At 42.5% G+C, this 13424-nt stretch overlaps 1 protein-coding gene across 2 annotated transcripts in view; it reads right to left on the minus strand.

Moving 5' to 3' along the window:
• Positions 1-13424, minus strand: part of ST18 (ST18 C2H2C-type zinc finger transcription factor) — a 62231-nt gene that overhangs the window by 29372 nt on the left and 19435 nt on the right. The window contains exons 7-8 of one of the 2 annotated variants that reach the window (XM_036338747.1): positions 12039-12250; positions 2517-2762 (exon numbers count right to left, since the gene is read on the minus strand). In XM_036338747.1, the coding sequence (XP_036194640.1) occupies positions 2517-2762; positions 12039-12250 (458 nt within the window). The remainder of the gene's footprint in view (positions 1-2516; positions 2763-12038; positions 12251-13424) is intronic. The other variant, XM_036338746.1, reaches the window with a different exon arrangement.

The raw sequence follows: 13424 nt of genomic DNA on the forward strand, positions 1-13424 counted from the left end.
GCAGGATTCATCCAAGAATTAGAACGCAGTTATGCTGACTTTGCAAAGCACTGTCCTTCATGTGACATACGACTTTTACTGAACCCCCAGCAACAGATCTTATAACGTGGACTAGGATTCCCATTAGTGGCGTGGGGGGATAGGCCACAATCCCATCAGCAATTGACTGGCTGGAGACTCAGAAGACTGGAGAATTGGAGCCCCCCCCCCCCCCCATTTTCTAAAGCTGGCCTGTATGAGGTAGGATTGAATCAACAATCTTGATCTCATCATGACTATGCTTGATCCGTTAATATGAATTTCAGCAGATTTCTGGGTTATAAAAATAGACAGGAGCCTGAAGTGGTGGGGTAGGGGTTGGGTGGAATGTGGTGGGAGGAAGGAACACATGTTTGTCAGTTTGTGGTCATCGCTTACGGTAAACCAGCTTTTTATACTTTGTATGTGCCGGTTTTATATTTAGTAAAGTCAAATATATATTATTTTAAGAAACTGTTCTTCTAAAATACAATTAGGATAGATGAACTAAGACCATCCCTCAACATTCTAGATACGTTTTTAAAAGCCAGGCATAATAAAGTGACTACGTCCAGCATGACAGAATCTCATAGGAAGCAGCTGCTGTATCAATTTCCCTCTCCACTCCCGGGATGGTGTGTGTGCTGGTGACACAGAGCGTGCCTTGGGTCCTCGGGACTCCCAGGAACCCATCCCCAGCCATGACACATAAGGTTGGCCTTTCCTTTCTACTTTGTGTGCCTGCTCCTGCTCCATTTATCAGCGGGATTTGTTATGTCAGTCCTCCAGCTACATTGAGCACATGTGGTGGGAGAATGGTACTGGGCCTACCTTAGACATAGAGATAATACTGCCAGTGAACATGTGCTTCAGGGAGGAAGGGAGAGAAGGAGAGAGGGAGGGAGGGAGAGGAGAGAAGGAGAGAGGGAGGGAGGGAGGCAGGGAGAGAGGGAAGGAGAGAGGGAGAAACAGGAGGGAGGGAGGGAGAGGAGGAGAGAGGGTAGAGAGGGATTGCAAACAACCCCATCTGAGATCACTACTGTTTATGTTGACTTATGCACTGAGATGTTCAAGCATATGCTAAAATGAAATCACTCTTCCCCTAAAGTCTCTGGACTTCAAAAACCTGGAAAAGGTGATGCACACTTCCAAAGAGAATGGCTACTTCAGTTCTTTAAACATGTAAACGCAAGTATCTATAACTTTCCCGACAAACAAGCAAACGAGAATCGCTTACTGTAACAATTAGGGTCACATTTGCAGTGATATAGAGTCTAAACCACAGAGGGGTCCGGCCATGAATTCTTTTGAACAACACTAAGTCATGCTAATTAGGCCAAGCCAGGTGGCTCAGACTAGGGAGATGAAGGCTACAGGAACTCTTGCACAATCACGACATCTGGCTTGCAGGCGTAAAAGCGCCTCTAAGATAACCAAGTACGTGAATGCATCTTCTTGACTTTGGGATTGAGACAACTCAGTCACCCAGCATGTGGCCCAATGACTCCATACAGCTGTTCCTTGGGGTCTTCAGGACCCCCTCAAATACCAAAATCCATGGACACTTGAGGTATTTGCATGTAACCTACACACACCCTCCTGTATACTTCAAATCATCTCTAGATTACTTATCATACCTTACACAATATAAGTGCAATGGACATAGTGGTGATACTATATTATTTAGGGACTAACGACAAGGAAAAAAATGTCTCTATGTGTTCAGGGCACATTCAGTCATTGGTTTAAGTACATAGTACATGTCAGCAACAACGTAACTTTTTTCTGAACATTTTCCATCTGGAGTTGGGTGACTCTGCAAGGCGGACTGCACATAGTGTTGCTAACACAGTTCCTTTACGAAACCAAGGAAATACATTTGACACGATTCCTATTTGTCCCTGAATTGGTTTCATCTTCTATTTTCTGGCTCAGAAAGAACTCATAATACAGGCGGCTGTATCTGAAGGCATACATAGGTAATATAATCTCTCACCCAGTTCACACAATTGTAGCCATAATGGAGATAAAATTCACAACAATAGCCCTAGCTGGTTTGACTCTGTGGATAGAGCATTGGCCTGTGGACTGAAGGGTCTCAGGTTCGAATTTGGTCAAGGGCACATACCTGGTTGCAGGCTCCATCCCCAATGTGGGAGGCAACCAATCGATGCGTCTCTCTCAAATGGATGTTTCTCTCTGTGTGTCTCTCCCTCGCCCTTCCACTCTCTCAAAATCAATGGGAAAATATCCTCATGTGATGATTAACAAAACAAAAAAATTTAATATTATTTTAGGCAAGTAACAGGAAAAGTTGGATTTATTTATAAATTTCCTCTGAAATTCTAAGTTAACACTCTACCAAAATCTAAAACAAGGCACAGAATGATGTATCATCTAAACAGGACTGTGAAAAATAATTTAGGAGAAAAAAAAGCCAATACTACCCTTCCATCATGCCCTTCAATCTTAAACTTATGGACATACTGAAGCAATACCTCTTTCTCCTCCTCTGTCTTCCCATGAGCTTTGCTATAGTTGATAGGAGCATCCCAGCCCTCTTGGACACACAGAGCCTGGTAGAACGCTGCATTGACCAAAATGCTGCTTGTTTTGAATGGGGAAGAGGAAGGAGTGGGAATAGTCGTGTTCGAGGAAGTTAGGGGTGCCGCTTTGTCCGGGGGTCGATTTTTTTTCATGCTCAAGTCCAATGTGCCATTTTCATCCACTTCTATCTCGGCTCCCTGGTACACATAGGAAACAGAAAAACACCACATTTAAGCAGTTTGCTGTTATAGCTGAGCCACATGGGGCTTTAAAGGGATCATTTCAAATGCAAGCTTTTATGTAAGTATATCTGATGCTAAACCTCGCTTTCTGATTTGCTTTGGTTAATGTTCGATTCTTAGGCAGACTTTTCAGAGCAGCCCCATTAGTGAGCTTTCATGTTTCTGGGTTTAAACAAAGTAAGGCTAATAGAAATAAGAGGTTCCAAATACTAAATGTATTGGCTAAACCAGTCAGGTGTTTTTTAAAGTTTAGCTTTAAATCTTCTTTCCTAGTTTGCAGAATTCTCACTCGCAATCCATCATTGAAAGCATTAATACTTGCCTTTATAAAAAGGTACAACAGTATTCCTCCCTCCAACCCCCACATCACAATATTAACCTAACATGAGAAAAGTGGAAAAATAACCAGGCCGGAAGAGAATTCTTATTGGAATGCTAGATTGACATGAAAGTAACATTTTACCCTGGGTTACTTGAACCGGAAAAGCTTTGTTAAATTGTGGGGAGGCAACTTGGGGGAGGCAGATGTGCAAACCATGATTCACTCGGGGCCTTTGGGTAGCAGCTGCCAGGATGGCCGCTCACGGTTTAAGTTCTACAGTAAAATCTTCAGAAGAAAGGTGACACTTAGTAAAAGACTTAAAACTGCCCTCCTCACAGCATTTCTTGTGGGGACACCTTTGGCTAAGGTTTTCTTGTTTTGTTTTTGAGGCCCACGTGCCCGTGTGTCTGCATATTCTGCAAGGTGCCTGCACAGGCGGGCTTTTCACGGCATCATAAGTCGGGAGCACTGCCAGATGCTGGGAAAAACACGCTTGTCATGTTCCTAAGTGGGTCAAATGAGTCTCTTTCTGGCGTTCTCGCCATCATCCGTCAATTCACGTTTAACTTTTGAACGACTTCTCTACTCTTTGTCCTTCAGGCTGGCAAAGCAGGAGGCGTCCTTGAATATGTGAGCAGGATCCCTGACGTGTGTGGTAGCCAGTTACCTCCCCGGGGATTGACTCGAACTCCCCATTTTCACTGCCTCCACCTCCCCGACAGCTGCCACTCAGGTGTGGGCCACACACAGTAGCTGGGCTCACTGCTTGCCCCTGATTTAGAAAATGAAGCCCGGCCGCCTGGCTCAGTGGTTGAGCGCTGATCTATGAACCAGGAGGTCACGGCTGATTCCGGGTCAGGGCACACACCCGGGTGGTGGGCTCTGTCCCCAGTGGGGGGGCCTGTAGGAGGCAGCCCATCAATGATTCTCTTTCATCGTAGATGTTCTTATCTCTCTCTCCCTCTCCCTTCCTCTCTGAAATCAATAAAAATATATTTTAAAATCACCTCTTCTGTCTGTTTGTTCTACCTGTAAAGTTCCTATCTTTAGGCTCTCGGGCTATGAGACAGATAATGCTTCATTGTATTTGTGGGAGGTAAATACACTTCTAATATGTTTGTACTAAGATGCTTTGGCCATATCTTTCTGTCCTTTTCAGTAAATAGTTTAATCTCCTGTGATAGTTTTAAGCCCTGAATTTGACAGTACAGCTTATCCGGGATAATAACTTAGTAACCACAACATCTTATGCCATCTGTATAACATCAAATACACTTTTCTACCAGCATTAATAGACCTTAGTTACAAAAACCCAAGATATTAACCATATCAGTGCCATGTGCTGTCTCCATGATATAACAATGCATTCTGTCATGAGCATATCAAGGCAATTATTGGCTTCAGAGCTGCTATGTAACTACAGCAATAAAACAGATCTATAGTAATCAAGTTTAATAACCAATGTAAAGTGCTAAATGTCATAGTTGCTGGCACTTTTTCATTAAAAAAAAAAAAACTTGGGTTAAGACTGCACAACCAACATTCACATAAAATTCCAGACCTCTGTGACAGATGGCTTAGGGAAAGGGAGCCATGTGCCTGGGCTGCAGAGTTTTATAGTACAAAACCCACAAATAGTGCAGATTTGAGCTCACTGAAAAATATCAATTATCCCAAGGCAACGCTAATATGTATTTTAATTTTCACAGGGGGGGAAAAGGTTCCAAATAGTACATTTTTCAAAAATACAGTTGCTATGAGTATACATCTTGAGTAATCGTGTGCTGATTGGAAAAAAAAAAATCACTCCTAATGTTTAAAAGAGGCACTTTCCCGCAGCCCAGGCTCCAGCCGGCTGCTCTGAGCACCTGACTTGCCTGGGAGAGAGCACGTTTGGGCACCAGGGTACAGATGGGCTTTAAGTGAGCGCACAGATGCATTCCACAATTACACACAGTCCCAGGGAAGGGTCCCTTTCTGCCCGTCGATGGGTGGATCACACGTTCACTGCACGGGGTTTTATTCAGAGCTGTGTCTATGGACATCACTTCTCTCCAGTCTGAAACTCCAAATGGCAGGATGAAAGTGGGGAGGAGTTTGAGGGGGGCGGGCGGCTGCAGGAGGAGAAAATAGCCCTTCCGCTGCTAATGGAGCCCCACCCCAGACTTCTAATATTCTCATTGCTCAAAGTGCTCCTTGGGATCTTTAGTTTAACTTTAAATTTTAAGTTTTCTTGAGGGTAGGCATAAGTCTGTCACTACTCATGTACTTTCCAATTTGGGAGCATGTCAAACACCATCTTATCCATTTCAGCCACTTTCAAGTTAAAGATGTTACCTACGATTCACTTATTTTTTCATTGAATTGCTGATAAAGCATTTAATATTTTCAAGCTACTATATTTGGGGGAAAAGAAAATTGAAAAAATACATTGTTCCTGACTCCGAAGAGCTTGTTTTATGTGTATAAGAAATTCGTAGTAAAAGGTGATTTAATAAATGTTATAAATTATTAAACTGAAAATTGAAATAATTATTCATTGTAATTGTTATCTCCACTATAAAATAAGAAGTGTCTCAGTTGTACACCAACAGAGAAATGATTACTGAAATTATGCTACATCTATTTAATGACACATTATGCAACCTGTAAAATAATAATTATGAGGACTTTGTAGCATGGAAAAGACATATCACCTACCACCAAAAGCAGGAAACAGCCTGGCATTTCTACTCTGCTTACAAGTAGGAAAAAAATAAATAGAAATTTGTCTCCAGAGGAACAAAAAAGAAAACTGCATAAAGTATGGTCCTTCTATTTAGAGGATGGACTTGTGGCTATTCCCTCCAATATTTTCCAGGCACATGAAAATAGTGCATTGTTTCAACAATTAAAAATGTTTTCATACATTAATGATGATGATGCAGTTAAAGGAGCAAAATCATAATTTTTACTTTAAATGTTCTGATTATAAAAACTATTAATATTCAAAATATTGGTAGGATAAGCCATTGTTTTCCATATTTGGTAAAATTTTCTCTTAATACAAGGTAGGTCTCCCATCACCTTTTCCTTTCTGACTTGGCTAAACGGGCGGGCAAAATGAAGTGTCCCTCAGCCTAGGTTTCTGGGGTGTTAGCCCCTCCCTCATTTTCATCTCTTGTATTCTTTCACGCTAGCTTCAGGGTGTTTGGGAGTATCTTTTCATGATTGGAAGCTATCTGAAATCTGCTTTCAAAGCAGGCAGATTATTAAAAATAAAGGGGAAAAATAAATATCTAATTCTTACTAAATAGTATTTGAGTACTAAAACTCCTAAATTAAGAGTATAAACTAGTGAAATGTACTCAATATAAATAGAATGGTGGAATTCAGAGGAAAAATAAGTGTCTGCCATAGCATATAAAATTAAAATGATATTTCCCCCAAGTCTTTGTCTGAAAAATGTATGAAATTAAAATGGAATTCCCCAAAAATCTTTGTCTGGGACTTGGAATCATAGTCAGTGGAAATTGTTGGTGGGCCAGCAGTCTGAATACCACACAATGACAAGCTCTCTAAAAAGATGAGACGTGGAACAGGTGTGAGTTCAAATGGCAGCTCCAACATTCATGGCTGTGCCACTAGGAGAAAATTACTTAATATCTCTGCACCACTGCTGTTTCATCGGCAAAATGAGATAATATCTGCTGTATGGAATTTCTAGAAAGATTAAACAGGATTGATGTAGGCAAAGTGCTAGCTTATAGTGCCTGGTACATAATAGGTATTCAATGAATGACAACTAATCCTATATAATAAAAGGCTAATATGCAATTGTCCCCTCAACCGGGAGTTTGACTGGGAATTCAACCGGGAGTTCAACCAGGGGGCAGGGCCGACCAGCCAACCGCCCACGGCCCCTCCTCCTGGCTGGCCCTGCCCCCAATCGGCACCTCCCACCCCTCCTTCCTGCCGGCCTGGCCCAATCAGCTTTGATCAGGGCAGGCCAGCTAGATCCCAACCATGCACAAATTCGTGCACTGGGCCTCTAGTAATAATAATAATTTGGGTTTTTGAATACCAAAAGAGACATGTTTCTATGCTACTGTGCACAGAGGTACAGTGCCAGTTATTAAATATCTATTTTCCCTACACGTGTATTAACTGGTTCCTTGGAATCCTTGACCCGAGTCCCTTATAGCATTTCACACACAGTGCATGGTGTAAAGTTACTGAAAAGGCCGCTTTCCGATTCTAACCACCCTGAGAGCTGCCAGGCTATTTCTGATATCAGGCAGCAAGAATGGCGATGTGATATCATGTTGTTTCTCGGCCTTGTTCAAGCACAAAACAGACTTTGAACTTTAAACATTTCAAGCAAGTGTCAATTTTTTGTTTTCTTTTAAGGCACACTGTGCATATGCCACTTTGTCTAAACAGGTGGGGGAGACACCAAAACAAACAACAGAACGCTTGGCAAGCAGCAGCGACCGGGATAAAGATAGACTGTGAAGCGTGTTCCTACCTCTGCTGGTGAGGGTGGGAGGGAGGAAGGAAAATGGGGAGTGTCTCTGACACGTGCTGGCACAGGCTGTTACAGGGCAGGAGGAAAGCACTCAGCAAACTCCACACGCCCGGGATGCTCACCCCATGCCTGCTGCCCATTGGACTGAATTCTCCGCTAGTATCAGTAGCAACAGTCACCAGACGAAAGGGAGAGTGTCTGAGGCTGTGGTCCGTGTATGCTTTACAAACTCATATAAATTCCAAATTAAAATAGAGGACATTACATAAATCTTAGAACAAATGTAAGCACTAGAATCAAAAGAGGGCTCAGACCTCACACAAAATTACCTCTAACGGTTATGCTATCCACTAAGTACTGATACTATTTTTTTCTCTTGACTTGACTCTTCAAAGAGATACTTAAAACATATATGGGTAATTTTTGGCAGGGTGGATGTGTTGCATTCACGCCAGGTTGTATTTTAATGAATAATCCCTTTAAAAGTTATCTTCAGATGCAATGGACTTGAGTTTGGGCAGGGGTGTTAGTACTGATATCCTCAGAGCAGTGTTGGGAAGGGCTGATGAAGACAGTGTTCCAGTGTTGGGTAGAGAGCTGCTCGGGGCTGAGGAACTTCAGAAAGAGAAGAGTGTTTTAGAATATCCATAACGCCCAATCTTCATTGCTTTTAGTGTTAAGAACTCAAAGCTCTCCTGCCACTCTGAAAACAGCCTCTGCTCCTATCTTCCACTAGAGTAGGGATGTTGCAAATCAAGAATTCAGATCTCCTACTCAACTTGGAATCGGTTGAGAGCTTGCCAATAGCATGAAAAACAAACTCTGTATTCACCTCAACAGGTGAATAGGAAGACAATGTCAAGGTTCCTGTCCTTAGGCTTGATGTTAAGAAGGTTGTGCCTGTTAAGAAGGTTGTGACCTATAATTTTGTTCTCTCATTGGGCGCTTTCAGTGACTTCAGAGAAGCTGCTGACGTAAAAGAAAGGACTGGATGGAGGCAGAAGGAAAATAAGAAATCAGCTCCTGCCCAAGTTCTGATCAAATTCTCTGCAAAGCCACCCATCCGCACCTGGACACGAGGACCATGGCCGCTGAAAACCTAGCCCTCTGCCTGGGACAACCACTGTGCCTACTGGGTCTGTAAAGCTTATGGAAGGCAGGGCCTGTGATGGGATCTAACTTGGGCCTGAGCAGTCCAGCACTTCAACACCTTTGGTCCATACAGTTAAGAGTCCATCTGCCAAAATGTCTCTCTAATACAGCGGTTCTCAACCTTCCTCATGCCGCGGCCCTTTAATACAGTTCCTCATGTTGTGGTGACCCCCAACCATAAAATTATTTTTGTTGCTACTTCATAACTGTAATTTTGCTACTGTTATGAATCGTCATGTAAATATCTGATATGCAGGATGTATTTTCATTGTTACAAATTGAACATAATTAAAGCATAGTGATTAATCACAAAAACAATATGTAATTATATATGTTTTCCGATGGTCTCTGGCGACCCCTGTGAAAGGGTCATTCGACCCCCAAAGGGGTCGCGACCCACAGGTTGAGAACCGCTGCTCTAGTACATCAAAAATGCTTGGCTGTAGAAGTCAAGAATAAGGGGAAACTTCCTATGTCCGCATCCTTGGTTCCGAATAGGGAACTCAAGAGATCTATGGCTGTTTCCCATCCGACATAAACATGCTCACAGCCTGCCATGGGGGGAAAAACAAAGCTAGTGGAAAGAGAGTCAGCCTAGTCCTCTACGTGGAGGGAATGATTGTTCATCCAACGTTAAGCAAAAGGCACAGAGCAAAGTGCAATGCTGACGATACACATGGCCCACAATGGGCACTGTGTCAGAGGCCATTTTCAGGGTTAATTACTTTGGCTTTCTCTCTCTCTCTCTCTCTCTCTCTCTCTCTCTCTCTCTCTCTCCCCCTCACCCCCCCCCCATTTTATTTTTTGCTACAAAAATTATGTTTTGTGGTTTTAGGAATTTATGAGGTTCTCTTCTTTATTCAGAAAACAGGATCTGACAAGGACCAAATTCTACCAATTGCTACAGTTGTGTGCAAATGTGTGCCTGGGGGAAGGATTCCTTACCAAGTGACACTTTGGAGGGGCCATCTTTAGCCTGTTTTAACGACCACTGTGCCAAATGAGGTCACTTTCATGGGGGAATGGTTTAGAAAGCTTCCAGAATAGCAGACTCCTTCTAAAAGTCTATCTCTGCCCTTCCCGTCTCTTCTGTCTTCATCATCACGTCGCGGATTTGGCTTCTGCCGTGAAGACTGGGCTGGCAACTGGGAGGCTGAGACCAGCAGTGAGCTCCTGTCCCCTGGGCAGGAGCATCTGCTCCACAGGGGACACTGGCACTCAGAGCGCGCCCAGTAGGAGCAGAGGAACATACACAGGAAGTCGGTCATTTGCATTTTTGAAATAAACCAATTTAACAGTCACTTTTCTGACCAGAAAAAAAATGTGTTTTAAAAAGAAAACATATATTGATAAGGGAAAATGCTCTCAGATTTTAGTCATCTTTGTTTGATTCATTGTTTGGCTGCATCAATTAATAGAACACAGGAGTGTATTAATTAAGGTTAAAGTCAGAATTCTGAGAAACAAAAATATATCTGCATGTGCACATGTAAAGCATTCGACCTAGAATCTTCTACTCAAGTGATTTAGCAGCACTAATCATTATGATATTGGCCCTTTATTTTCATAGAACAGCCTATACAAAGAAATAATAAAGCACTAAGAAGAACAATAGTTCAGTATTTCTCCAACTACCTGCATATTGAAAAAGGAAAAAAATAGTCAGATTTAAAAATAAATTTTAAAATAACAAAAGTTGCATTTTGAAGTACCCTAGATCATTTATTTAAGTAAATAATCTCTGACTTGGTGTCCTTTGAATTTGGATAAGTTGGTATTTTCCTTATATTTTTAGAGGATGTATTTTTCTTTGTTTAAGAATCTCATTTGTTTAAAAATTGTTTTTGAGTGATTCTTGGCCACCAACTCTTCCTGGGGTTTACTTGGCTCAGATTTGTCCAGAAGCTAATTCCGATTCTTCTGTCAAATGCTCCATAGCGCCGCGTTCCCACTCTCCTGAAGGCCTGGCAGGCACAGGTGAGCAGCTGACCACACTGGGGATGGGGCTGCGCTTAATTGGCAACGAGACCAATATCCTTTGATCGCCTGAATCTTGGGGTTAGCGTTTAACCCAAGGCTCTTTCACTGAAAGCAGGAGTAAAATCTCTTCTCCAAATAAGCCCACACTCTATTTCGGTTGCCTTCTGCCATCTGGGTAGAAACTGGTTTATTTTAAGGGAGCCCTTTGTGTAGGTAGGACTTGCTGGCTCCCGCTGAGGCTGATGGCAGGCTCAGTCCTGCCCTCCCTCTGGGGAGGATCACTGTGACTCGCAGCCCATCAACCCCTCCTTCTCAAAAGGCAGGACACAGGGCCTCTGTTTCTTGTTGTCATCGAGGTGTCAGAAACACGCATGTGGACTTCTCGTTGCTGGTTAGAAAGGCGAGGTCATTAGAGAAACAGAATTAACTTCTGAGGCTTCAGAAATGTGGCATCTTCATGCACCTGCTAGAATTAGATTTTGGATTTGGATGCCCTAATCCAGGGGTGGGGAACCTTTTCCCTACCAAGGGCTATTTGGATATGTATAACATCATTCAAGGGTGATAAAAATTATTAACTTAAAAATTAGCCATCTATATTTGGTTAAGCATTTAATTAGCTCACCCCTAATGCCTTGCCAAGTCCAGACCAAATGATTTCACGGGCCTTAAATGGCCTGCGTGCCGGACGTTCCCCACCCCTGCCCTAAGCCCTCAAGTCCCCCTGAACTATCTCTTGTGGATTTAATGTGTCTGGGTTTTACTACATGTCCTTTGAGAGTTACAGCGCCCTGGGCTAGCGATCACATGCAATTACAAAATGCCCTGAGTCAGTTTTGCGAAGGTTTTACGAGTCACTGTTGAATCATACAGTTCCTACCCTCTTTGATTCGCAGACAGCAAAAAGCTTCCCTTGTTCAGACTGATTTTAATGGCAGCCCTCTTTTCTTGTGTGCCAAACTCCTCAAACAAACAACCAAACAAAAAAACATAACTTTGAAAGCTACACATCTCCCCAACCAGTCTCTATAGCTTACGTCGCCCCCAACTTGGGAGCACCACCTTCCAGAACAGCCCCTCTTTCACGCCTCCTGGAACCAGCCAAGCTCATCCCTGTCACTGTGGCCCCTGACCCTCTTCTTCAGACAAGGAGGGGATGTGCTTTAGGGGTGGGAGCGGCAGGGCAGTGCACGTGGTTAGGAACATGAAAGGCAGTTTACTCTCAGGGTTCAGTCGCCGGCCCCCCCTCCAGGCTCTTGGACTGGCCTACCTTGGCATGCAGGCTCTGTGGTTTGTTGGAGAGGATGTCTGCAGCCTCCCTGCAGCGGGTGGAAAGGTTCAGGATGGCAGCAGCTGCTGCTATGTGGGTGTCTTCGCTGCACTGACCGTAGCTGTAAGAGCTGGCACGGCAAGGGCTCTGTGTGTGGGCGCCTGCACCAGGCAGTCCATTAGGAAATTTCCCTGGATTTGAAAAATGCTTCGCTGCTGAAAAGAGATTTGATTAGCAATTGCATGTACGTGGTGCCGGTCATTAAACAGATTTGTTTTAAAGATATAACTTCTTGCTTTAAAATATGTGAAGAGTGAATTAAAACACGATCCATTATGCACTGGTACATTCAAGGAAGGTTACTCAGATTGGTTATCACAGAAGTTCACAGATGGTGTGAATGCTGGAGAAAAAAGATGCCTATTCTCTTAATATTTTTTGTATTTATACATCTTATAGCAAAACTCCACAGCTAATGTTATGGGGCAGGTGCACTGGCAGCATTTGGGGCAAAGATTGTATATTAAAAACCACTCTAGCTAAAACACATCAGGGCCTACAGAGGGTTAAGGCTTACACATCTGTAAACTGTGTAAACAGTCATTCCAGAAGAGAAAATATATATCCTTTCAATATTTGCTTTCACAATAACAAGTTATATTTAGATATGGAATTGCATTTCTGTTTATTTGATACCCAGGTTTGTTTTGTACTTAAACCAGTAGAAGCTGTTCTTCCTCCAACTAGATGGAACTAACTAGATGGCAGAGTCTTTAATGAGCTGGCATTTTGCATATTCAGGCAGCACACGATGAGCAACGGACAGAGAAAATGTCCTCAAGGTAAACAGAAAGGCAACTTAGATATCACGGCGGAGTTTCTGTTGTATGCTTCTGTTGTGGGTACCAAGGCATTGCTGAGAGAGAGGATTATGCATATTTCTCTTCACTGGGTGTTTGTAAACATCACTCAAGATTACAGGAGACACACCCAAGATAATGGGGGATTATATTAAAGCAGTTAGTTATTCATTTTGCTGTCAATATTGGTTATTTTAAATGCTTTATCATTATTTTTATAAAACAAAATTTGAAAACTTATCAAATGTTATCCCTACATAAAAATATGAAAATATCACTGAATATTTCACATTTTTAAACCAATGTTGATATTATGTGAGTATACAGATAGCTCTTATTAACTAGCTTTACCAGAATTAAACAGATATGCACGTGTGTGTGTTTTGCATATTTTTAATGAAACTATATATAACATTGTATAGATAGATACAAAACATACTCTGTGCATGTGTGTGCGCACATGTGTGTGTGATATTTTTTCCTTAATCTAACAGGTTTTCAGTGCTTATTTATGGTGTCTGGGACC

Source organism: Myotis myotis, unplaced genomic scaffold (assembly GCF_014108235.1).
Source record: "Myotis myotis isolate mMyoMyo1 unplaced genomic scaffold, mMyoMyo1.p scaffold_m19_p_16, whole genome shotgun sequence".
NCBI lineage: Eukaryota > Metazoa > Chordata > Mammalia > Chiroptera > Vespertilionidae > Myotis > Myotis myotis.